Consider the following 27,822-nt stretch of genomic DNA (forward strand, 5'->3'; position numbering starts at 1 on the left):
ATTTAGAGTTTTGATTAATTAGTGTTTCAATTAGGTGATAATTAGAGATTATATTAGAATTAATTATGATTAATTAAGTTAATGAAATGAAATTAAGAAATTCATTCTCATAGGGGTGTCTTTAATACGAAAGTGACAAGTTGCGGGTCTGTTTGGTCTTTTTTGCTTAAAAATAATCCATTTGATATTTCATGGCAAGTTGAGGAGGTGAATTGATCCTTCATTCCTTATTTAATTGTTAAATTCAATAATCAATTGTTTATCTCATACTATGTCATATTTACAACAAGTTAATGGGTATTTGCGATATGAAATCTTTTAATTATTATTTATTTTTCTAATCATTAAAAATTCTACATAATTAATGTAATTATTAGTTTGTGCACGAATGACATAGCACAATGGTTGCGGTGTATTGCTTTTTCAATCTTTTCGTATGCATTACTTTTTCATGTCCCCTTTAAAAAGGCACAAATTCTATTTATATATTTCCTATTTAATATATTTTATATCTTCTATATCCCATTAAATTTGGCGTTGTAAATATTTTTATATACTCTTGCAGTCTTATAATTATAGGATATTTCTATTTTCAGTTGTTGTATAATGTATTTTTTTTGTCTTTTAGTTATATTTTAAATATTTTTATCTAAGTTTTTGATAGTTACTTATTTTTATGAATATTACTAATTATGGACTAATACTAATAGTTTTTACTAACTAGAATAAATTTAAAATTTATTTTAAAAATATTATTGAAAAAATATATTATTAATGATATTTTTAATTTTGCATTTCAAAAAAAATTGTCATTTTTTTAATTATAGAACGGGAGTGTATATCAAATTACAGAATTCATACAAGTGGAGTGATGACTTGGCATGGATAAATTATATAAAATCATACCTTGAGGCGAATCTATACATCTTTCAATTTTACTAGGTTGTGTTACGGGTAAAAGTTAAAGTTTGACCATTCATTATCAACTAATTATCATTTTAAACAATTCAACCATTGAGAATACTCCATAACCTTTCTTGGTTACAATCCTGCTAAATATAATTTATATACAGCATAACAGGCCATTATATATATATGTATTACCAAAATTCTTCACAATTATTAAGAGTTTGTATGCAAAACATAGAAAAGTTATATAGAATTTACATTAATAGTAAAAGATAAATAATTCAAACAACTTATTTAATTTTTTAAAATTAATTTATATTCAAATTCATTTAAATTAAAATCTTAACTAAATATGATATTATAGTCATGTATAAATTTTTCACTAATGATATTAGGACTTTTTTCTCTTTTCCTTTCGCGGTATCTAAAATTTAATTAAAAATAATAATATACTTTTTTTTGAATAAATAATAATATACTAAAATATTAGTTTTAAACCAATAAAATACTTTCCATTAATAATTTGCATTTCCATTAAAATGAACTTTTTTTCCTTATGAAAATCAACTTATTTTACAGTGATGTCGATATTTACGTGATAAATGATTTTTCTTTTAATCCTATTAATCACACAAACAAATCACACAACATGTAAATTTGAACAGATAGAAAGAAGGAAGAAAAAGTTAAAACAGTTTTTGTTTTTTTTTTACAATTTAGAGAAAAATAATGGTTTTACATGTCATGTAAAACTGTAAATATCTAATGTTACTAGACCATTTAAACTAGTTTTGACAAAAATGAAAACTTATTAATAGAAAATATTTTATTATAATAAAATTACAATTTAAAAATTCCGTGGCATTCTCACATTCCTGAAATTTCCCTGTTCAAAGCTGGAATTCAAATTACTGAAAAGTATTTGATAGGAAATGCTAATTATCACAACAAATATGAACATCTATTGGTCCACTTATACACAACTTGATTAAATAATTATGATTTATTTTATTTTTTTTCTTTTTACTTTCGAATATCAGTTTGGAAGAACCTGAAATTTCTAACTTCTTCCAGTTCCAGCACAAATCTGATTATATATAATAATGAATAAATTATATAAAATTGAAAAAAAAATCACATAATCTAAATTAAAAAGAAATTACTTATTCCACAAGCTAAAACAAACAATAATTTCAGATTAATTAAAGCTAAGAATATTCAAAGACGCCAAATATTTGAAAGAGTCAAAATATTGACTATTGCTGAGTATTCAAATTCTTGCATTTATAGTGAAGTTACAATAACTCTATAAATAATGCATAGCATCAAATTCCCTTAGACACAAACCAATCAGTACAACACAGCTCTGTCTCTCATTTATTGCATCTTATCTTCAGTTGTACATCATGTTATCGATATCTAGCCGGTCCCTGAAGCAACAGGATTCCCAAAAATCAACAGCATCCACACCAAGATCACCTCTGCAGCCTCCAACTTTCGGGAACTTGGTCACCATTCTTAGCATCGATGGAGGCGGAATTAGAGGACTTATACCCGGAACAATTCTCGCTTTCTTGGAGTCTGAGATTCAGGTTTCATTTTTCTGCATATTATGATGATCATCAATTTTTTACTTTGGTATTAATTGATTTTTGTGTGCGATGTTTGCGCAGAAACTGGACGGTGAGGATGCAAGATTGGCAGATTATTTCGATGTGATTACTGGAACTAGCACCGGGGGTATTGTCACTGCTATGCTCACTATTCCGAATGAACAAAATCGCCCATTGTTTGCTGCTAAAGATATTAATACATTCTATCTCGAACACTGCCCCAAAATCTTTCCTCAAGACACGTAAATATCTGATATTATATTATATATTCTGTTAAGTTACACGAATTGCTAATTAATTATAGGATTATTTATCAAAACAGGTCTGCTTTTGCTCCTGCGACGAATCTGGTCAGGTCTTTGAGAGGACCAAAATATGATGGTAAATATTTACGCGAAATTGTGAGGGAGAAACTAGGAGATGTACGGTTAGATCAGACATTGACAAATGTCGTCATCCCAACGTTTGATATTAAACGCCTTCAGCCTACTGTCTTCTCCAGCTACGAGGTTTATATACTGAAACATACATCTTCATCGATCGATTTTCCCATTCAGTTTTTCGAAAAGTTATGATTTTAATTTTCAATGGATTTGTTTTTTTCATTCGCGGTTCAGGTGAAGAAGAACCCAAGCTTGAATGCTCTTCTATCGGATATATGCATTGCAACTTCAGCCGCTCCGACTTATCTTCCTGCTCATAAATTTGAAACCGTTGATTCCACTGAAAAAGTGAGGGAATTCGATCTTATTGATGGTAGCGTGGCCGCTAATAATCCGGTAATATGATCATCTGAGATGAAAACTTAATTAATGATCTATTTTAGTTTGTATTTTTTGTAACTCATCAAATGCAATTTCCAGGCTTTGGTGGCTATGAATGCTGTGATGAAAGAAATCAACCGGGCTAATCCTGATTTCTTCCCTATAAAGCCAACAGACTATACCCGATTCTTGGTTCTATCCTTAGGAACCGGTTCAGCAAAATGTGAAGAAAAATTTGATGCGAGTGATGTGGCTAAATGGGGATTGCTGGGATGGTTAACCAGTGAACATTCCACTCCGTTGATTGATGCGTTCATGCAGGCCAGCAGCGATATGGTTGATTTTCACATCTCCACTGTTTTTCAGGCTCTTCACTCTGAAGAAAATTACATTCGGATTCAAGAAGATACGTTAACTGGAAATCTGTCTTCAGTAGATATTGCGACGGAGGAAAACTTAAATAATCTCGTCAAAGTCGGTGAAGAGTTGCTAAAAAAACGAGTGGCGAGGGTTAATTTGGACACTGGCGCCTTTGAACCAGCATATAAGGCTACAAATGAACATGCTCTTATAAAGTAAGTTGATAAATTATTGGATAAAATTTTCTTACAACGAAACTCCTACAACCATTGACATGTCATCTATTCATTAGGCTATTTCAATATATTTAATATATCTATAAAATTATATTTTTAGTTCCTATATTTTATTGAAAGTTGAATTTTAATTATATAGAGTAATTTTATTTTTTTATTTTTCCAAATAATATTTCTAAAACTATAATTTTTATTAACATTTTATCATGAATGAAAGATTAAATTAATGAAAATTAACTCATATATTAATAATAATATAGTTTAAATTTTAATTTACTATTGTAACAATTATCTAAAATTATTTAAGTGTAACTTATCATAATTTTAAAAAATAAAAATGGATGAAATATATGTTATCTAAAATAATATAATATTTTTTAAAAAAAATTTTGATAAAATTTTTTAGTTAACTAATTTAATAATCTTTGTTACTTTTATTTTTTTAATTTCATTCTAACTATCATTTTATTATATGCAACGCTATTGTCTAAAAAAAACTAAAATATAGGGAATTATTATTAATTGGAAATAAATAATCATATTATTGTCCAATTTGTAATTTTAGAAGTTATAAATTATGTGGATATATTTTATGTAAAATATAGGAATTAAAAAAATAACTTTATAGATATGATAAATATATTAAAAAAGGCCAATCAATGACTAACATATTAATGGTTGTAGGAATTAGTTGTAGGAAAATTTTATTCTAAATTATTTTCATTTTATGCGACAATAGCGTTCTATGTGTAAGCGATTTGACACTTTTGTCCCTCTTGGGTTTTGGTTAATTTAATCTGTAGGTTGGCTAAAATATTGTCGAGGGAGAAGCTGCTTCGTGAAGCCAGGTCACCGCATGGAAAAGCTGTTGCTCCGAGAGAAACATCTGATTAAATTCCAATCCTGCTAAAGAATTCGATTCTTTAAAATTTACACTTAGATTGCCGATTGTTTTGTGCTTAATGGTGATTTAGAGAATTACAAGTCCGAGTCTTCGTATCTATTTTTCATTGATATTCGTCCGAGTTTCCATTTTTATAACTAGCGATGTAATAACACGGGAAATTATTACATAAACGTAGTCTATCACGTCATCTGTAAACTAAACATAACCCTCATTAAAATGATGACATTATTGTTATTTTGTTTGTTAGTTTTTTTACACTTTTTAATAGTGATATTATAATAAATCATTTAATTAATATTGTGTTATAATGTGATTGACTCAATATACAGATGACGTGGTAGAATAAGTTTACGTAATAATTTATCGTAATAATATCTACTCCCTCCGTCCCACTCTAATTGACATCAGGGGCGGAACTAGCTTTTGTGAAATGGGGGGACGAAATCATACAAATTTTATTTTGAGGGGGCGAAATACATAAAAATTACTATATTTTTTCCAAAAAAAAAAGTTCAAGGGTGTTTTTGTTAAAAAAAAAAAATTACAGGGGCGGTCGCTACCTCAGCCATAAGGCTGGTTCCGCCCCTGATTGACATAGTGTTTTTGGTGTCCATTTTAATTGACAAAACTAACATAACTCTAATTTTATCTTTTATTTTTCTATCTTTACCCTCATTTAAAATTAAACTTTTTATAGAAAAATGGTGAATATTTAATGAAAATTGACTAACTTGCTAATAGCATTGATTAGCTCCATTACCAATAGAATAGGATAGAGATAATTTTATATATCATTTATTAGTTTGTATTCGCTATTGTAATTTAATTATTTCGTCAATTAAAGTGGGACGGAAAGAATATATTGTATTATGTTGCCATTGATTCAATGGATCGTCTAATAAAAAACAAAAGAAAACTCTTATTTTGCCGGGTGGTCCAGGTCATTACATTTTTTTTCTTTCGAAAAATATATTTTTTAGAGAATAATCAATGTCCTCCTAACTCAATTGATTAGGAGGGAGGTCCAAGACCTTTAGATTCTATCCATGATGGATACAAAAATATTGTAATATTAAAAAATTTATGAAGAAGGACTTGAAATTTGTAAGAAAAGGCCAAAAACATCAGTAGCGTCGGCTGCGGCATCGTAACGTCATGATGACGAGATTTTTACGCGATGTATCAAAATATAAACGGCGTGAATGACATAAAATTTATAAAATATTTATATATCTGTACATATTTTATATACGTCATATATTAGAATTGTAATAGTTTCTATCTTGTATATTTCTATAAAGAAGAAAAAAAGATATAGAACGAGTGCATTTTAGGAAATTATCTAATAAAAAATACTCCCTCCGTTCCACTTTAGAAGTCCCATTTTACTTTACGCACAGATTAAGAAAATATTAATTATTCTTGTCTTTTCATGTTTTTTCATATTTTGCCCCTATTAATGATAGTGGAATTTTCCATAGAACTCTTTTAAAATAACTAAAATAAGGTTGAAATGGGGTATTCAATGGAAAAATATTCTAAAAATAGTAATGAAACTTTTTAAATGTGACATTTCAAAATAGAATATGAGACTTCTTAAACGGGACGGAAGGAGTAATAAATCAAAAGTTAAATCCTAACATTTGATCTATTTTAAAGGAAAATAAAAAAAAGATTAAGAATGAAATTTTAATAGACATAAACTAAAGAAAATTCGTATACTTGGAATTTCAAAAATGTTATTTTGTTTTGATGAAAAATAAAAAATAAACACCTTGCACTAGAGCTCGACATGGGCCGGATCAGTTCGTGAACCGGCCCGATCAAACCCGGCCCATAACCAGTTAAATTCGGAATCAGACTAAAATCGGCCCAGAACTGTCGAAAGAACAGTTCCGGACTGGTTCTATATTTTTTGAACCGTGAACCGGTTGTTCCGGATCGGAACCGACGGTTCAAGGATCGAACATGTGGATAAAATTTATTTAATTTTAATATATTTTATATTTTTAAAGTTATATTATATATATTATTTTATTTTTAAATTATACTTTTCAACTTTTAGTAATTAAATTTTAATTTTACTATCAATTTTTTTTCCGGACCGCCCCGAACTCGAAACCGGAACCGTCCGGGTTTGAACCGGATCTGAACTGTCATTTTAGGCCGTTTCTATTTTTTTTTTAATCATGACCCGATAGTTCCGAACCCAAGCCGACAGGTTATGAACCGTGGCCAGCTCTACCTAGCAAGGGAAACAAAAACAAACTAAACTACCTCACTCAGCTCCTTCTCATTTTTCCAATTACTGACACATATGTAGTATGGTTTTCACTTTTTTTATTTTTATTTTTTAGCTTTTATTTTTTTATTTTTTTTGTTTTAACTTTTATAATTTTGAAGAATCAAAAATCCTTTACAAATTTAAATTATATTTTAAGTTTTTGATTAAAAAATTTAAAACCACTAATCTGGACATTAAAGAAAAATTATTTTTACAGAGAAATTAAGATTTCGAAAGGAGTTTCTTATGGAGTCAATCTAGTTCTCTTATCACGTAACTCTGTAAATAGGGGATAGCTTATTGAGCGATTGAACTTCAATATTCTCTTCCTTTTCTTTTTTCTCTCAATTTTAAAACCTTAATTGATTTATTTTTTTGGCTGCCGTTAATTGATTAGTTTTGCCTTTGACCATATTTTTTTGGGTTTTTGACACTTTTGTGTCTAGGAGGCACAAAAATTCCATTTTTGTGCCTCCTACCACCGGCCCGCTATCTCAGATAGCGGGCTGCACTAATTTTGTACCAGCCCGCCATATGAGATGGCGGGCTGGTAGCTAATTACGGGGATTAACTTAATCCCCGTAATTAGCACCAGCCCGCCATCTCATATGGCGGGCTGGTACTGATCCCCAATCATTGGGGATCAGCCCAATGATTGGGGAGAGAGTAATTTACTCTCTCCCCAATCATTTGAAGCTGATTGGGCAATAATTGCCCAATCAGTTATTTTTTTTAAAAAAAAAATTATTTAACTAATAAATTTTAACGCTTGTAGAAGAATAGTCCTAAGATTTTATTAAAATATTGTCCAGCGCACGTACCATTTGAGCTATAGATATTGATTACTTTTTTTATTCTTAAGCATTTTATAAAAAAAAGGTACGTTTATTTTTAGTTTGTCAGTTAAAAATTGCATATTTTATATTTTTAATTGATGAATATTAGATTGATGTTTGCTATCAAATCAACAAATTTAATTGCTCAAATACTTGTTAAGATGGCTTATTCTATATCTGATTTTTTAATTGTTCAAACATTATACTGAAACTATTTATTTTAATGATATGATTACTTTGACTTTAAATAAAATATAATATATTATTAAAGATTTTAATAAAGTTAAAACCTAAATCCAATTCAGTATATTATCAAATTTCAAATCTATTAATTTTAGTAATTTTTTTCTTCCTATCAATCTAATACAAATTTATTTTAAATTTAATTTATAATTTTTTTATCTAGATCTCATTCAAGAAAGATACATAAACTTAACAAATTAAATGTTATCAAAATGAAAATTAAAAAAATTATTTTTTTAAAATTTAATTAGTTATATATACTCCTTCTGTCCCGTTTAATAAGGAACATATTCCATTTTTATATGTCTCATTTAAAAAGTCCATATCGCATTTTCTGCGCCGTTTTAAATGAAATTTTTTCTTACTATAATTTTTTATGATTATTACTCTATACATAAATTATAAAACCGTTATTAAGTCAAACTATTTTAGTTAAATAATTTTTTTTTTTAAAAAAATAACTGATTGGGCAATTATTGCCCAATCAGCTTCAAATGATTGGGGAGAGAGTAAATTACTCTCTCCCCAATCATTGGGCTGATCCCCAATGATTGGGGATCAGTACCAGCCCGCCATATGAGATGGCGGGCTGGTGCTAATTACGGGGATTAAGTTAATCCCCGTAATTAGCTACCAGCCCGCCATCTCATATGGCGGGCTGGTACAAAATTAGTGCAGCCCGCTATCTGAGATAGCGGGCCGGTGGTAGGAGGCACAAAAATGGAATTTTTGTGCCTCGTAGACACAAAAGTGTCAAAAACCCTATTTTTTTTATCATTTTATGTTCATTAAATATAATAAATAGCTAAAGAATTTTCATTTTCTTAATTTGATATTGGTTAAAATTTATCGACGAGATATAATATTAAATTCAATTGATGCGAATCAAGAATTAAAGATGGATCAATACCTTTCAACATAAAGACAAATTTATTTATGGGCTATGATAATTTCTTTTGAATGTTTTGTTTTATTTTTTTTTGGTGACGAGGACTCACTCTACTGAGCCGAAACTCAATATCATTGTCAAACCCCGGGATGTGGACCGCCCGCAAGCCCACATACCTGGTAATTCCGAGCTATAATGGCTAGTAATCCAACCTCAACCACTCCATATTAAGAAAGGGCGTAGCCGGGGTTCGAACCCACAACCTTTGGCGCCCAGATTGCTGAGACTTAGACCACTAGACCAAACCCGTGCGGGCATGTTTTGTTTTATTGTCTGTCTTTATTTATGATAATTTTATTTGCTTCTTCTTTATAAAAGGTTTATTTGTCCTTTTTTTATAAAGAGCTTTTTATGAACTTTTTTTTTCCAGGTGGTTGAATTGGATGTCATGACTATTTGATATCAAAAATCGGCTTGCGTGTGATGAAGACGTTTTGATGAAGGCTGTATTTTCTTTGTTAAATATTTGATAATCTATTTTTTTTTGTTTTCTTAACTAAATTTACGAATTAAATATTACACGTGTTAGTGCAAAATATATGTTCTATGTCAGGTTATTAGATTTAATTTTTAAATTTTTTTAAATTTTTTATAAATATAATTGTTTTGTATTCAGTTTAATTAATAAAATTTGATGAATTTAAAAAAATAGCTTCAGGAGAGGGGCATTGTAGCGGAAGTTAATGACGTGCATCAGAGTATATATCCTTTTAGGGATTAATTAACTGGATTGCTAAACACCGCCCGGTTTTACTTACCACCGCACAGGCAAAAGATCCCTTTTAGCAAAATTTTTAAAAAAAAAGTTCTCTCAACTCATTCGAATACATTCGAACAAATACGTAAAAAATCGATTAAAATGACGAACAACGAGTACAATTCATCGGATAACGAGTATCGACGTTCGGAAACAACCCCCGATAAATATTTTTTTTAAAAAAAACTCGAAATAAATAATTTTTTTAAATTTTTTTAAGGAGGGACGTTTACATTTCACGTCCCCTCCAGAGGAGTGGACGCCGGAAAGCGGCGTCCCCTCCTCTGGAGAGGACGTGGATTGCCCACGTCCTCTCCTGAAGAGGGGACGTCGTTCGTCCCCTCCTCAGGAGAGGACGTGGGAAATCCACGTCCCCTCCTCTGGAGAGGACGTGGATTTTCCACGTCCTCTCCTGAAGAGAGGACGAACGACGTCCCCTCTTCAGGAGAGGACGTGGGAATCCACGTCCTCTCCAGAGGAGGGGACGCCGCTTTCCGGCGTCCTCTCCTCTGGAGGGGACGCCGGACGTCCCCTTTTCAGGCGGAGGGGACGCCGGAAAAACAGAAAAAAAAAATTAAAAATTATTTTTTATCTCGAAAAAGCCGGAACATATTGTTTCCGACTGTCGGTACTCGTTTTCCGACGAATTATACTCGTTATCCGTCATTTTACTCGACTTTTTACATAGTTGTTCGAGTGTGTTCGAATGAGTTGAGAGAACTTTTTTTTTTGAAATTTTGCTAAAGGGGTAAAAATGTCTTTCGCCTGTGCGGTGCTAAGTAAAAAGGGGCGGCGAATAGCAAAAACCATAATTAATGGCGACCGATTTCATCTTCACTATTACAGTTCAATTCATTTCACTATTATACTTATGAGCGGTTATAAGGATCAGAAAAAATTTAGGTGATTTTTTTTATATCACATAATTTATTAAAACAATAAATATATATTTAATAATAATTTATGACAAATTGATCTTTAATTTTATAATTTACGATAAATATATATTCAATTTTTATTTAAATATATTTTAACCTTTTTCCAATCATTGATATGCTAAAAGATAAAATTAACGGAATTTATTAAAAATTTATATATTAGATTAATAAAAATGTCGATTTGAAAATATTCAGACACTACTGACGTGATCTATTGTGATGTTCAATTGTTTGGTCCACCACACAGTTGTAGATTTGGTGTCATAAATGTTTTTTCAAAAAGAATTGCAAGATTCATACAAGCGGAGTAAGATTTGGCAAAGATAATTATAAGATGATAATTATAAGATGATAGATTAAACTCCAAATGTCAAGGGTATATTTGGCAAAGATAATTATAAGATGATAGATTAAACTGGCAAAAAATATATAGTTTAGGGACCTCAAAATAAATTTAGCCTTAAATTTATAGATATATAAATTCATTGTCTTTTCAAGAATAATTTTGTATATCACCTCTATTTAGAATCCACTAATAAGCTATTCCCTTTATTTTTTTAGTTGTCGTTTTAGGCAAATATTTTTATCTATATATTTATTATCACTTTAGGATTTTTTATAAGACTTTACAATAGTATTCCAAATTTAATCGTCTTTATAAATTACTTCTATAAATGGCAGTTTAATTTTCAAAGATAAATAGTGGATTAATAACTATATTTTTAAAACTAAATTTTTCAGGAGTGGAGTTTATAAATAGGGTTATACTAGTTTTTATGTTTGTAATTTAAGACAAAATAAACACTTTTTTAATATTAGCAATTTATTTAAAAGCGACAACTAAATAAAAACGAAGAGAGTAGATTTTATTGCTATTTGATTGAAATGTGTAAGAAGATGCAAATTAATTACTACATTAAATAAGATATAGCAGGAAAAATAGAAAAAATTATAATATTAATCTTATTTTTTTAAACTGTGTGATAACGAATAATATTATTGAAACAAAGTGAATAAATTTTGAAATAATTGAAAAATCAAACAATCTAAACTAAAAGAGCTAGAAAATAAACCACTTCTTCCACAAGGTAAAACACACAATACTTTAGATTAAAAAAAAAAAACAAATTAAACGAGGCCCTTCATACATGTCATAATTCACAGTTAGTTACTTCATATTTGAAAATTAAACGATTTGCTATTTTATTTTTAATTTTACAAACAATTACAACCTTATGTTAAATCTGGACACCAAATCGTTAACAGAATTAAAAATGAGTTGTCAAATCGTTTGAAAATATGATATCAAATCGTTAACATAATTGAAAGTCAAGTACCAAATCGTTAATATAATTAAATGTGAGGTATCAAATCGTTTGAAAGTGAATACCAAATAGTTAACGGAATTAACAGAAATCCGTAATTATTATCAGAATTAAAAGTGAGATGCAAATTGTTTGGTTTTGAAATAAAAGGTACCACACAGTAAATTATAACATACGTGGAGGGGCTTAATTATAATAATTTACTCTTAGAAAAAACCTACGAATATTGAAAGACCCCAAATTTCCGAAGGAGTCAAATATTCATGACCAATGTTTTCAAACCCGGACCGGCGACAGACCCGGTGAGGTCACTGGTTAAAGGTTCAACCGGTTCAACCGGTTGAACCGCTGGTTGAACCGTTTGAATAATAAATAAATGAATAGCTATGCACAGTAATATATTTAAAAAATAAATGGGCAAAAGAAAGGGTGACGATATTTCCAGAGCTAAATTTACTAGGGAAAGAGCAATATTTTTTAATTTGACAATATTATCCTTATTTAAATATTAGTCAACTTCTTGTTCTTTAATTTTTTTCTTCTTCTTCAAAAATAACCTAACTAATTTAAATAGAATAATTAACATTTCTTTTCTGCACCCTTTTTTGAGCCTCTCTTTATATGCTATCCATTTCTAAATCTGAAACGTTTTTTTTTTTATTTTTGTGTTGCGTTTTTTACTAGTTTTATGTTCAATCATTTCGTGGTTTCCTGGAATTATTAAAGTTTAATCAATGCTTCATAAATATATGAAAACATAGAAGGATGAAGGTTTGGGCTTATGCTTAACACCAGACTCGTGATGGGCAATTTGGATTAATGGTTTCGGCAGACTTTATTTTCTATGGAAAAATTAAAAAATCAATGAATTTTAAGAAATGGGCAGCAGAGGCAGAGGGTGATTCGAAAAATATTTACAAGAAAAGATAGAATCACTCTAATTTAATTAGTTAGGTATTTTGGGGGGGAAATAGAATAGGAAGAAAAGAATAGATTTAGATTTGATTAAGGGTAGATCTGTCAAATTTAAAAAAACTGCTCTTTTCCTAGCAATTTTAGCTCTGGAAATAGTGTCACTCAAATTTATTTTGGACTCTTAATGAATATGTGGGCTTTATAATCAATATCCAGGCCCTTCAAACTTCATGTACTTAAACAACTTACACTATTAGGGTTTTATATTCCTTTTGATAACTTTTTACAAAAGCATGGCGGCAGCAAATTTTTTGAAATACATCCTTTGGCAATCAATAATAGAAGATTGGAAGAATACATCAATCATGATCATCAATTCCCATTTTTCTTGTTGTGCCGCATCACCAATTTCTTGCATCATTATATCTTTGTCTTTTTATTTTTATAAACTGGAATTTATTTTCCCACTGAACAGATAAAAACCGATTTTAAAGGTCCAACCGGTTTCCCGGTTTTCCGGGTTTCAACGGGTATTTCCGGTTCAAAGAGGTTGAACCGGAAATCCGGGTTTTAATGAAGAATCGGACCGGACTGGCCTCCGGTTCCCGGTTAAACCGGTTCAACCGGCCGGTCCAGTCCGGGTTTGAAATCATTGTTCATGACTACTGCCGAGTATTAAAAAATCTTGCAAGTTGCATGTATAGTGAAGTTATATTTACTCTATGGCTTAATTCCTTAAAAAACCCCCACCTTACACTTTTTTTTCGTTTATACCCTGATCTTGTAAAAACACCGTTTGTACCCAATTTTGAGTTTTTATGTTTCATCTCTACCCAAAAACATTAAATTGTACTCTTTTCATTTGAAAAAGAGTATAAAACAATCCTTCATTTTTAACTTATATACTAATTAGATATTAATGTTATTAATAGTACAAAAATACCATCTTCTTCAAAAAATTAAAAATAATAATAATTTTTTTTAATTTTTTTCAAAAGTATTTCCGAATTTTTTTTATTTTTTTTTATTATTTTATAAAATTAAAAAAATTAAAAATATTTCCGAAAAAAATTAAAAATAATAATGATTTTTTTTTAATTTTATAAAATTTTATAAAATTAAAAAAATTAATTAATTATTTGGATATATTTGATTATTTTTTAATTTTAAGGATTTATTTGTATTTTTTAAAATAGAAAAAAGTATGTTTTAAACTCTTTTTCAAATGAAAAGAGTACAATTTAATGCTTTTGGGTAGGGATGAAATATAAAAACCTAAAATTGGATACAAATAGTGTTTTTACAAGGTCAGGGTATAAATAAAAAAAAAGTGCAAGGTGGGTTTTTTTTTAAAGAATTAAACCTTACTCTATAAATGATGTATAGCATCAAATTCCCTTGAACAAAAACATATCATTACAGCACACAGCTTTGTCTCTCTTAATTGCATCTTATCTTCTGTTTCCTGCTACCTTAGTTTAATACTACTTTTTTTTTTTGATAATTTGAAGGGAGGAACGTTTGTGGTAGAACTCGAACCCACAGCGCTTATACCATTTGAGTTATAGCTTATTGGTTTTAGTTTAATACTTGTATATCATGTTATCCATATCTAGCCACCCAATGAACCTGGAAACTCAAAAAGCAACCCCACCAACACCAAGATCACCTCTGCAGCCTCCAACTTTCGGAAACTTGGTCACCATTCTTAGCATTGATGGAGGCGGAATTAGAGGACTTATACCCGGAACAATTCTCGCCTTTTTGGAGTCTGAGCTTCAGGTTCCATTCTTATACATATATGTTCAATGAACAAAAATGATCAAATTTCCTTTATCTTTATGAATTTTTGTTTAGTATTGTTTTTTTTTTTGATAGTTTTGTTTAGTATTAGTTAATTTTTGTGTGCAATGTATGCGCAGAAATTGGACGGTGAGGATGCAAGATTGGCAGATTATTTTGATGTGATTACAGGAACTAGCACCGGCGGTATTGTCACTGCTATGCTCACCATACCGAACAAACAAAATCGCCCATTATTTGCTGCTAGAGATATTAATAAATTTTATCTCGAACACTGCCCCAAAATATTTCCTCAAGACAAGTAATTACCAGTTTTTTGTTTTTCACACTTCCTTCTTTGTCAAGTTACACGAACTCCTAATTAATCAATTATAGGATTATTTATCAATCAGGTCTATTTTTGCTCCTGCGACGAATCTGGTCAGGTCTTTGACAGGACCAAAATATGATGGCGAACATTTACGCCATGTTCTGAGGAAGAAATTTGGAGATACACGATTAGATCAGACATTGACACATGTCGTCATCCCAACGTTTGATATTAAACACCTTCAGCCTACTGTCTTCTCAAGCTTTGAGGTTTATATACAGAACATATTTCTCCATCAGTGGATTTTCCAATTCTGTTCGTTCCAATATTCATGATTTTAACTTTCAATGGCTTTGGTTTTTCACGGTTTAGGTGAGGAAGAACCCAAGCTTGAATGCTCTCTTATCGGATATATGCATTGCAACTTCAGCCGCTCCGACTTATCTTCCCGCTCATGGTTTTGAAACCAAAGATTCTGCCGGAAAAATAAGGAAGTTCGATCTTATTGATGGTAGTGTGGCGGCTAATAATCCGGTAATATGATAATGTGAGATGAATTCTTACTTAATTAATGATTTATTTTGGCATGGAAATTTTTATACATTGATCTTTCTAACTCTTGTACAAAAATATTCCAGTCTTTGGTGGCTATGGATGCTGTGATGAAAGAAATTAACCGTGCTAATCCAGATTTCTTCCCCATAAAGCCAACAGATTATACCCGATTCTTGGTGCTATCCTTAGGGACCGGTTCAGCAAAATGTGAAGAAAAATTCCAGGCTACCGATGCAGCTAAATGGGGATTGCTGGGATGGTTAACCAGTGAAGGCTCCACTCCGTTGATTGATGCGTTCATGCAAGCCAGCAGCGACATGGTTGATTTTCACATCTCCACTGTGTTTCAGGCTCTGCAGTCTGAAGAAAATTACATTCGGATTCAGGATGATACACTGACCGGAAATCTGTCTTCAGTGGATATAGCGACAAAAGAAAACTTAAATAATCTCGTCAAAGTTGGTGAAGAATTGCTAAAGAAACAAGTGGGGAGGGTTAATTTGGACACTGGTGCCTTTGCGCCGGCCTATATGGCAACAAATGAAGAGGCTCTTATCAAGTAAGTTGATAAATTAATTTGTTATTCTGTGACTATTGTATCAAATATGTAAATAATTTGACATTTTTGTCTCTTTTGGGTTTTGGTTTGTTTTAATGCGCAGGTTGGCTAAATTGTTGTCGAGGGAGAAGCAGCTTCGTGAGGCCAGATCACCGCATGGAAAAGCTGTTGCTCGGAGACAAACACTTGTATAAATATTATTATGAGTTTACATTTTTATAGCAACTAGTTTGTAGTTTGTTGTGAACGTGCATTGCACGTGATTCATAATTTATTTCTTTATTACAATTTATGTATAAAACTAGTCGTAGGCTCGCGTATTTGCGCGAAATCAATTTCATATTCTATATAAACAGTAATATTTTTATTTAAAAAATGAATAGAATGCCAAAATAATTATAATAAATAGTATGGAAACTAATAATATTAAATAAAATAAAAATACATTCTAATAGTTTTTGTAATAAATTTTTCTAAAGTATATGAATATCTATAAAATATATTTTTTTTCATTTTATATTCTTATAATTTTTTTGTATTAGAGTTTTATACATGATGCTACTTCTCATAATAAATATGGGCTGGATACCATAATAATCAATAATTTACAATATTTATAAAATTTTCTTATGCAGTTTGATTTTTTTACGATTGATAATAAAAAGATTATTGTTCATTTTCTATTAGAAAACATGTGTTTAATTATTACATTGGCAAAAGTTGTATATTTATTTTCCTTCTCATCATAATGCTTTATAGTGACGAATTCTAATAGTACTATTTTTCCTACGAATAAATAGAGTATATATTTTAATATTAATATATTGAGTTTTTTTTATATTATATATAATTTTATAATGAAATTTTAAAAAGTTATAGTTATTTTTCGAATGACTTTCAAGAATGATATTAAATTTTTCATAATTTGAAAATAAAGCACCCTGAATCTATCAATATAATAAATAATAAATTGATATGATTAGAATGAATATTATAGAAATTAGATGAAATTAATTTTTAAAAAATATGAGTGGAATGAAATCAATTTTTACCTTAAAGTATCTTATCTTTAAGTCACTATCTAAAGTAATTTATTAATTTATAACTGGGGTGCAACACTTTAAATTAGCTACAATTATGAGTTTCGTCGTAAAAGAAAAATTATCTAATAGATCATTAATTAGCTCTTAAGAAAAATAAAAAAAACGCGTGACGATTTAACACAATATCTGGAGGTATGATCCTCTACCTACCAATTTTAAAGTAATTATTCTTAGTCCTAATCTTAATTGTGTTCAACTAATTAATGAAGGTTTTTAATAATTATACACACGTACATTTACTAATCTAATGCTAAGGGAAATTAACTAACATATGCATACTTTCTAGCAAGGGACTTAGATTTGAGTTAGTCTATGACTATAACATATATTAGTGGGTACGTGTTCCATTCATCATTGCAAGGAGATTAGATATGTGTATATTGCACACCCATAATGAACAAAACAATACTAACTGTTCACAGTATATGCAAGTTATCTCTATTATATATAAGATTTACTGTAAAAAATAATAATATACCTTCTTGGAATATTAATCGCACCAGTAGTTAGAATAAAATTGCTGAATAGAATTGCTGAATAGAATTATTCATGTAAATTAAAAGTACATCGGTAGAGTTTATATAGATTGAAATTTGACGAATTGTATTTAACTTGAAACTTATCACTTTCTCAACAACTCAATTGTTAAATACTTATCTATATATATATTATAATACTAATTTAAATTAAATTCATGATAACAATTTATCTAAAATAATTAAATTAGAATAAGTAGTTTAAAAAAATTGGAGGCTACCAGAATGCTCTATTTTGTGAGAATCAATGAGAGCGCTCCGTTGGTCCTCTCAATTATATAAGTATATAGATAGATTATTATTTCATGATTTCAGTTTTACATCGTATAAAACTCCTTAAAAGAAAGTGCTTACATTAAAGAGCAGGTGAAGTCCACGATTGATCATACATACATGTAATCACATGAGTTAGTGATTAAAAGAAATTGCTTACATTAAAGAGCAGGTGAAGTCCACGAAAGGAAAAAAATAGTAGTTAACTTTGCTGGAACATCCCAACGATTTTTGAAGTTTAATTATGATCAAATACTGAGTTATTTTAATGAATATGAAGACTAATTTAAATTAGAAGTATTATAAAATTTAATTAAAATAAGTAGTTTGAAAAAGGTGGGAACTAACAGGAATGCTCTATTTGGTGAGAATGAATGAGAGGGCTCCGTTGGTCTTCTCAATTATATAATATATAGAAGATTATTGAATGTAATTTGGTAAATATATATGTAACATGATTTATATTTAAAACTGTCATATATAATTTTTTTTATATTTGTCATTTTTATATTTTATATTAGTTAAATATAAAAAATAAAAAAATAAATTTTAATAAAAATAAGCTAATACGTATGACCATATAAAGAAGACAAAGTATAAAATTTCATATGATTTCTTTAGATTTGTTTTTTATAATTTTTAAAAATTAAATTATATATATTCGTGAACCTATTTGTTAGACATGGTTAATTAATATAATGATTGATATTGTGATCCGTTAATATATTATTTTTAATAATAAATATAAATAAATAAATATATATTTTATATGCTAAATCATATATATAAATTTTTATAATTAATCATTTATTTTTTATATTTGAAATTGTGAGCGTGAGCGTGATTTTTTAATTTTATATTTATCATAATTTACATTTGAAATTGTTGCTCGTGGTTTCTTTTTTTTTTATATTTATCATAATTTATATTTGAGATTATTGCTCGTGGTTCTCTTTTTTTATATTTATCGTGATTTATACTTAATATTATCTAAATATAGAATGAGAAATCAAAATTTAAATCAAAATTTAAATAATCTAATGCATGTAGAGAGATTCCATATTGAGAGATTACAATATTATATGTAATTAAGATTAAAAAAGATTTTTAAATGTTTGATGAGGATTAGAATTTTTTTTTTAAAGTTAGAGAATTTTTATGTTTATAGAAGTGTTTGTGGTTGATTGATCAGATTATGAAATTTTTTTAACAATTAAAGTCTATAAATTGAGAGAGGGCATTTTTGTCCGTAGTTAGAAGTGTTTTCCGGCGATTACACTTTTATATATATATGTTATGTTATAAATTAAGGCCTAATGTTTAAAAAACTATCGACCTTTTAGCCCCTTTTCAATTCTATCCTGACATTATAAACCGGTCAATTTTATCTTATTTTGCAATTTTGTGTTTTAATTGTACCCTAAAATATTAAATTGACGTTTTTTTTCATTTGGAACAAATTCAAAAATATTCTCCATGTCTAGCACATATTATGTGTTTAAAATTTATTTAGATTTAGTTAAATTAATTTAGAATTTAAATTAGTTTAATTTAATTATGGTTTTTAGTTAGTTTTAAAAAATAAAGGACTTATTTGTACTTTTTTAAATGGAAATAAATTTAATTTTATCTTTAGATTTAGTTAATTGAATGATTTCATTATTTAAGTAAAAAGAATTGACAAAAATTGAAAAATAGAGGTACAATTAAAACGATAAAATGCGAAATAGAATAAAATTGATCAATTTTCAACGTCAGGATAGGATTAAAAAGGTACTAAAAAGTCGGAGTTTTTTGCAACATTAGGCCATAAATTAATGATGTAATAACCTATTGTATTAGTATGTGGCCTCTAATAATAAAAAAACAAACAAACAAACAAGACCATATTTTGTGGGGTCAGTCTAATATCTAATTTTGCTGCTACATATATTATTTAAAATTCATGTAATTTCTCCAAATATGGAATGCCTTTGAAGTCAATGATGTGCATCACAGTATCATTTCAGAAATTGATTAATGGCGGCAAGTATAGCTAACAGATAAATTAACTTATCTGATGTCTCTAATAGCTCATACTGTATTATTGGAGCTATATAAACAACAGTACTCAAGATGAGTTGAGCTGTCGCATCTGTTGCGAAGGTTAGATGTCCATTATTTTAGATATCAGATTAAATTTAGGAAATATAGGTTTCTATATTAGCAACTTTAACCTAGAGGTGGCCACAGATCATAAACCAGCAGTTCTGCTTCGAAACCGCCGGATCGCGGTTCAAGAAAAAATAGAAACCGGCCGGTTCCGGTTTCGGATTACCGACGGTTCAAAAAAATTGAAAGTAAAATTAAAATTTAATTACTAAAAACTAAAAAATATAATTTAAAAATAAAATAACACGCGGAGATAATATCGTAAAAAAATAATAAAATAAAATAAATTTTTTAAATATTATGTTAACTAAAAAAATTAACTAAAACAAATAATACTAAAAAACATATTTATAATTTTTATAAAATCTTTTACAAATTTATAATATTAAATTTTTAATTAAATTATATAATATATAAGTTAACTGAAATATATGGATAATGTGGTAATTAAATATTAGTAGTATACTTTCATTGAATTTTTTTTAGGTAGACTCAGTCCACCACGTCATCCGTGGACTAAAACAATCATATCATAGCACCTCATTAAATTGAGGGTATTCTTGTAATATCATTATTCAAAAGTGTATGCAAATAACAAACGAAATTACAAAAATACTCTTATTTTAATGAAGTATTATAATATAATTGGCTTAGTCCACAGATGACGTGGTAGACCGAGTCTACATAAAAATCTCTTCCATTGGAGTGGCATAATTACTACTAAATTAATAAAGAATCAAAGTTTGTACTTAACAATTTTGGTTAGTAGTCACAAAGTGACTATTTGCAATCTTGCAAAAGGTTACTTTATGACTGCTTAAGTGATTAGATATATTTAATGTATAATAAAATATAATATATATAATTTAATATAATATAATAAAAATATTTAATAATAATTTTTATTGACGGGTTCATCTTTGAACCGACGGTTCCAATCCAGATCGCCGGTTCACGGTTCAAAAAATTTGAACGGCCCGTAACTGATCTTTCTACGATTTCGGCCGGTTTTAGTCCGGTTCTGGCCGGATTTGACCAGGCCGGTTTACAGACTGACCCGACCCATGGCCACCTCTATTTAACCATTTTATCAAAAACAATTATTGAACATTATCGTTGCGCTATGTCATTTGTGCAACAAACTAATAGTTCAGTTATGTGGAAAATTGAATAATAAAAAATAAGTAATGATTGAAAAATTCTCTACCGCAAATGCTCATTGACTTGTTGTAAAATGACGTGGCACAACGGTTGTATGGAATAATACTCTTTTATCAAACATAATTCTAAAATATAATTTGAATATTTTAGTCCGTCAAAATGACGGATATTAAACCTCCAAATTATGCCTAATTTAAAAAGTTATTTCTATAAACTTTTAATTTCATAGACGATTACTTAATATTGATCTTTAGAAACACTTTAGTAAGAGTTATTTTAATTTAAAATGAGAATCTTGTGCACGAAAATAGTTAAATTGATGATTGAATGTATTTATCCTAATTTATACAATTAACAGATACAAATATTCAAGTTATTTTCTAAAGATAAATTTGATCAAATAGTTAAAATTGTAAAAAAATCATTTAGTTTTAAATTTAACATCTAAACAGCTCTTCCAGCACTGTATTGAAGTTCAAAATATTTAATTTAGAGGTTAAAAAAGTTAAATTTTGGCACTCCACAAGAGTTTTGGGCATATTTAACCTATATCGAATAAATGATGAATTAAATTGATACGATTTTAAAATCATGGTATATTTGATAAATATATCATAATTGTGGGTTCATTATAATATTTTGCCTAATTTTTAGCGTAAAACATGAAAAAATCGTATTCATTCTATTTAATATTTATAAAAATACAAATAAAACTTAACATTTAAAAATTATCAAAAAATTTATTTGTTATGCATAAAATGTTTTATATTTTAATATTGTTATATAAAAGATTTACATAAGTGAAAGAAGTAAGAAATCAATTCACGATTAGTCTGGCGAAGTTTTAAAATGTACTTTAATTTGAATCGGGTTATATCTATTTATTTTGTTGATCATACACGTGATTCAGCATTTAATATTTCTTACTCAGGTCTTTATTTGTAGAAAAGAGAAATACTTAGGGTGAACATTAGAATTATGAACTGATGGATACCGAATCCTATCATAAGTACTATGGAGCCGAGTCGCAGGAGATCCATCCTCAGACGATATTAGATTTCCGTCCAAAGGGTTAAGCCAGATGAAACCAATAGTCGAATCCATGAGATTCGTCTTGCCTGGAGTAATACTTCAATCCTCAAACACTACTAAAATTTGTCGCTAAATGGCCAAAATCCGTCGCTAATACGTTTAGCTATGGATTTAATCCGTCGCGAAAATTCTCGTCGCTAAATTTTTTACTGACGGAAAAAAAAATTAGCGACGAAATTTTAAAAATTTAGCGACAGATTTTAGCTACGGATTTGAATCCGTCACTAATTTTTTAAAATAAAAAAAGTTAAAAAAATAAAAAACTAATTTTTTTTAAAATAATTATTTTAAAAAAATATTTACTCCCGCATACTAAAATAATTATTTTTTCATATAAATAATTAATTATTTTGAAACAATATTTTTAAAAAAAATATTTTTTTATACCTTTTTACTTTTCTTTTTAAATAATTATTTTTTCAAATAATAATAATTCTAATAATATTTTATTTTAAAATAATTTTTCTAAATAAATATATATTTTTAAATAAATACGTTTTTTAAATAAAAATTAAATTTAAATAGTTTTTTAAATAGTTTTTTAATAAATAGTTTTTTAATAAATATTTTTTAAAATAAATATTTCATTAAAATAAATATTTTTTTTAATTTTAAAATTAATTGTTTAGTTAATATTTTTCAAATAAATAATTATTTAGCGACGGATTCAGAATTCCGTCGCTAATCTTTGTATTTAGCGATGGATTTCTGAATCCGTCGCTATCTGTATTTAGTGTCGCTACATCTCTGTATTTAGCGACAGATTCCAAATCCCTCGCTAATCCGTCGCTAAATTCGTCAAAATCTTTCGCTAAAATTGGAGGGATAACTCGCGCCAATTATTTGACGAATTGAGCAACAGATTTAAAATTCGTCGCTTAATCCGTCGGTAAAAGAAATTAGCGACGGATTTTAAATTCGTCACTAAAATCCGTCGCTAAAACGCAGTTTTCTAATAGTGAAAGACAAGACCGAATCCCCTGAGCACTCGGACAAAGCGCGTCGATCTAGGGATTCGGCCAAACTAACAAATCCGCGATTTTTTTTCCTATTTTGATATAAACTCCAACTTAGGAAGATATTCCTAAATAGGACTCTTATTCGAATAAGAAACTACACTCCTAATTAGGGTCCTACTAAATAGGAATCACTTTGCTATTCCAAGACTACAAGGTATACATTCAACTACTATATAAAGAGTTTGAGGTATGCCTAAACACACAATTACATTCATATATTCAAAACGCTACTCAAACTCAATACTGACTTTAGCATTAGAGAGTTAATCGGACAACCACCGTCCGATTAGCTTCTATCCTGTTTTGCAGGTCAATCCACCGAATCAGAAGGCAGACTCCATCATGAACCATCTATAAATAATGTGTCACATGGCATGTGCATTTATTTATTTTATTTTATTTCCTTTTAGAAAAACACTAACTTATTTAAATAGAAAAACTCTGATTTTCTTAATCCTAAACTTTTTTCCAGCCTCTTTATGCTACTCATTTCTAATTTCTAAAAATTGATTGACTCCTTTATTGAATTTTTGAAACTGGTTTGATCACTCTTTTATTTTTTAATGGCAAAAGGTACAAAAAAACCCTCGTAGTTTTTACAAAAATATAGATCAAACCTTTTATTTATTTTGGGTGCAATTAAGTCCTTTTTGTTTTCAAATAGAACAAATAACCCCTTTTGTCCAACACTATTAGAAATACTCGTTAATAACTGACATATCTCTCATAATCATATAGGGAAAAAGTTTAAAAATAATTTTAGTGTTTAAAATATTTACCGAAAATTTGGGGAGGTAAGTGTCTCAAAAGTAAACTAAAAGGGTTTATCTATTCGATTTTAAAACAACGAGGGTTTAATTGTTCAATTTTAAAAACACGAGAACTTATTGTGTCCAAAAAAAAGGCTGATCTGTACTTTTGAAAAAAAGTCAAGAGTTTTTTCTGGTACCTTCTGCCTTTTGTAATCAAATAAACTCGTGTTGTATTTTCCATTGGAACGGTGCTTAACCCTTTTTTTTTTAATTCTTGAAATGTATTAAAATCTAGTTATGCTTGACAATTTAATTATGTAAAGGTGGAAGGATGAATCATGTGCTTATGCTTAACACCTACAAAATAATTAAATTTTAAATTATTAGCAGCAAATTCATAATGGGCAATTTGGATTAATATGAGCAATTTGAATTTTGATGGTCTCTGCAAACTTTAAATTCTATACACAAAAAAAAAAAATCAATCGGTTTTTAGAAAAGATTACAGCATAGAGGTAATTTGGGAAGAAATAGCAGAAAATAAATGTGAATTATTCTATTTAAGTTAGGCTTTTTTGAAATAAAAAAAAAGAAGTAGACTCATATTTTACGAATGTAAATAGCGCCACTCTTTATTTATTTAACTTTTGTTTATTTTCAAAAAAAGTTTTTAATCGTGATTTAAAAAAAATTAAAAATATTTTATTGTCTCATATGAATCACTCTCATTTTATAATATTTTTATTAAACAACTGAAATTGTAGGTCCGCAATATATATGTTAGTTTTATTAATTCTCGAGTGTTCACTTGACAAATCAATCATCTTCATTCGTTGTATGAAGAAAATATATAAACCAGATGGCCTTAAGAAGTTGGGTAAGGATGCTGACCATTTCAATTATTTTTATATATGTAATGTTTTGAGCAGAACAAGTTATTGCTACATCTAATACTTTTTAAACTGAAATAAAAAGAATTTAGAAACAAGTTAGTGTCCAACTTAATCAAGTTCATTATGTAAGTTCATTACCTAATGAATCTTGATCAATTTGACCAAACTACGCACTTTCTTCGATGCTTCACAGTTGGATCCGGTATTTTTCTCTTTTACATGCATCCAAATTACAAAGTTAAGACTGCGCAAAAAGGAAGGGACAAAGTTCAAATCAATATCAAATATTTGAATTAAAAATTGAAATGTGGTCTAATTTTCATAGTGAAATTTCCAAGAAAATTAAAAACTTAAGAGAGAGGGGAAAGGAAATACTTAAGATATATATTCAATTAGGTCTAATTGAATATATTTTTCTATTTAAAAAAAATTACTGTTTTCATATTACATTTTAGTTTCATGTAAAGGTTTCGGTATTAATATTAGAGAAAAAAAAAATAGAAAAACCAATACTTTTAACCTAATAATAATTGTTTTTTTCCTAGACCTATATAAGCCAAATCTCTACGAAATTTTAAAATAAAGGCTTAGTCGTTCAAAAATTATCCCATTTTTTTAACATTTTTTGTTTATAGTTTCATTTTTTAAAATCTTCAATTTTAATCCATTTTCAATTATAGCCATTTGTTTAAATTAGAGTAGAAAAAGGTTTAAGTATATACTCTTTATATTATTTCATGTTTGAAATTTTTACGATAAAAATGTAAATTGGAATAAAATGAATCAGTATAAACAATATATTTGATTTTTTTTCTTCAATTTGAACAAATGGGAGTAGAAATTGAAAATTGACAAATACGCTAAAATTGAAGATTTTGAAAGGTGATGTCATAAATGAAAAAAGGCAAAAAAATGGGGCATTTTTTGATGATCCAGCCAATAATATAACAACTTTATTTTTTTATTTCAAAATTAATTCCCCGAAAACATGTCAACGGATAAGAAAGGAAATTTCATCTTCCTATAAAATGTAATTTATTAATAATTCTGAAATAAAAAACTTAACTATATGTTTAATGTCTCTTTTTATATTTGAGTAAAATTAATATTTCAGAGTTTCCCAAAATTTGATCTGATAGCCTATCTTCATTAAAAAAATTGAAAGCTAATGATGATAATTTTTGGAACACTACTAGGAAACAACTTCCCATTGACGTATTTTTTCATCGCTAAAGGCTGAAATCCGTCGGAAAACACGTTTCTGACGGATTCGCCGACGGGGGGAAGTGAATCTGTCACCAAAGGCATTGTTGACCGACGCTTTTGGCGATGGACAACGACTGATTTGGCGACGGTCTGGTCCGTCGCCAGTCCGCCACCAAATAGTGACGGACTATGGCGACGGTTCAAGTCCGTCGCTAATTGGCGACGGTTCAAGTCCGTCGCTAATTGGCGACGGACTAAACCGTCGCCAAATTAGTCCTTCATGAAAAAGAAGGGTGTAGCGACGGACTGCAATTCGTCGGTAAATCGCCAAATCCGACGGTAAATTGGCTTTTCACATCCAATTTTTTTTTTCATTTTTCGGCATTTTATTTAATTTTAAACCCTGTTAAATACACGAAAAATGCAATCAAACTAAACAACACAAAACTATATGAAACCGCTGAAATATATAAATATATAATAATATACGATACATAAACTGTATACTAAATCGACCCTACACTACACTACAATTCTGTGGTGTCGTCGACATCTGGGACACCGTCATCAGTGGTAGGTGGAGGCGGTGACGAGGGTGGGAATATAATTTCGTCTTAGCGATGGATTGTAATCCGTCGCTCTAAAGAATATAATCTGTCGTTAAAACGGCTAGTGAAACGCATCGTTTCACTTAGCCCAGTTTAGCGACAGATCAAATAAATCTGTCGCTAAACGGGGCTAAGTGAAACAGCGCGTTTCACTTAGATGATACATTAGCGACGGATCCTATGACCCATCGCTAAATTAGACCCATTTAGCGACGGATTTTCGTATCCATCACTAAATTGGTCTGGAAAATGGCGGGAAGTTCCCGCCATTACAGTTTGATGATTTGGCGACGGATTTCAGATTCTATTGCCAAATCCGTCGGTAAATAACAATTAGCGACGGAAATGATATCGGTCGCTAAATCGGCGTTTTTTAGTAGTTGAAGCTATGCAGAAAACACGTCAGGAGAATTAAAATTGATGATGATGACATGTCATTTTTTTTTGGTAAATTGCCAATTATTTCTTTATTTGAAAGACATTCCAAGTACGGACATAAGTGAATTATTCATTACGTGCAAGTATGATAATAACACATACAAACAAGCCAAACTTTTGTTTTAATTTGCAGCCATGAAGAAATTGTTTTATTTTTTTAGTTAGTTCATATATATATATATAGTGAAAGCGGACTCATTCCGTACGTAGATATAATCTTTAAATAAATCAATTGAAAAATAGTAAAATAAAATAATTCAATAACATAAGAAATTTATATAGTTCGACAATTACACACATGCGGAAAAAATCCGATTCATCCACTAA

General features: G+C 29.0%; 2 protein-coding genes across 2 annotated transcripts; both read left to right on the forward strand.

Annotated features, from left to right (window-relative positions):
- The first annotated feature begins 2,228 nt into the window (after positions 1-2,228).
- Positions 2,229-4,900, forward strand: LOC126684493 (patatin-like protein 2). The gene is made up of 6 exons (XM_050379487.2): positions 2,229-2,501; positions 2,583-2,764; positions 2,845-3,031; positions 3,140-3,301; positions 3,386-3,861; positions 4,686-4,900. Exons 1-6 carry the CDS (start codon positions 2,316-2,318, stop codon positions 4,774-4,776), a joined length of 1,284 nt encoding a protein of 427 aa, XP_050235444.1. The 5' UTR covers positions 2,229-2,315; the 3' UTR covers positions 4,777-4,900.
- Positions 4,901-14,437: 9,537 nt separating this feature from the next.
- LOC126684509 (patatin-like protein 2) lies at positions 14,438-16,502 on the forward strand. Its single transcript, XM_050379488.2, has 6 exons — positions 14,438-14,818; positions 14,959-15,140; positions 15,232-15,418; positions 15,522-15,683; positions 15,788-16,263; positions 16,367-16,502. Exons 1-6 carry the CDS (start codon positions 14,636-14,638, stop codon positions 16,455-16,457), a joined length of 1,281 nt encoding a protein of 426 aa, XP_050235445.1. The 5' UTR covers positions 14,438-14,635; the 3' UTR covers positions 16,458-16,502.
- Positions 16,503-27,822: the final 11,320 nt, after the last annotated feature.

This window comes from Mercurialis annua, linkage group LG1-X, assembly GCF_937616625.2.
Source record: "Mercurialis annua linkage group LG1-X, ddMerAnnu1.2, whole genome shotgun sequence".
In the NCBI taxonomy this organism is placed as follows: domain Eukaryota; kingdom Viridiplantae; phylum Streptophyta; class Magnoliopsida; order Malpighiales; family Euphorbiaceae; genus Mercurialis; species Mercurialis annua.

What these genes read in the sequence shown, in the direction of transcription:
- LOC126684493 (XM_050379487.2), top strand. Translation starts at nt 2,316, where the DNA reads ATGTTATCGATATCTAGCCGGTCCCTGAAGCAACAGGATTCCCAAAAA. An exon ending in AAAATCTTTCCTCAAGACAC is followed by an intron (nt 2,765 to 2,844) that starts GTAAATATCTGA and finishes TTATCAAAACAG; the next exon opens with GTCTGCTTTTGCTCCTGCGA. An exon ending in CTGTCTTCTCCAGCTACGAG is followed by an intron (nt 3,032 to 3,139) that starts GTTTATATACTG and finishes TTCGCGGTTCAG; the next exon opens with GTGAAGAAGAACCCAAGCTT.
- LOC126684509 (XM_050379488.2), top strand. Translation starts at nt 14,636, where the DNA reads ATGTTATCCATATCTAGCCACCCAATGAACCTGGAAACTCAAAAAGCA. An exon ending in GTGTGGCGGCTAATAATCCG is followed by an intron (nt 15,684 to 15,787) that starts GTAATATGATAA and finishes AAAATATTCCAG; the next exon opens with TCTTTGGTGGCTATGGATGC. An exon ending in AATGAAGAGGCTCTTATCAA is followed by an intron (nt 16,264 to 16,366) that starts GTAAGTTGATAA and finishes TTTAATGCGCAG; the next exon opens with GTTGGCTAAATTGTTGTCGA.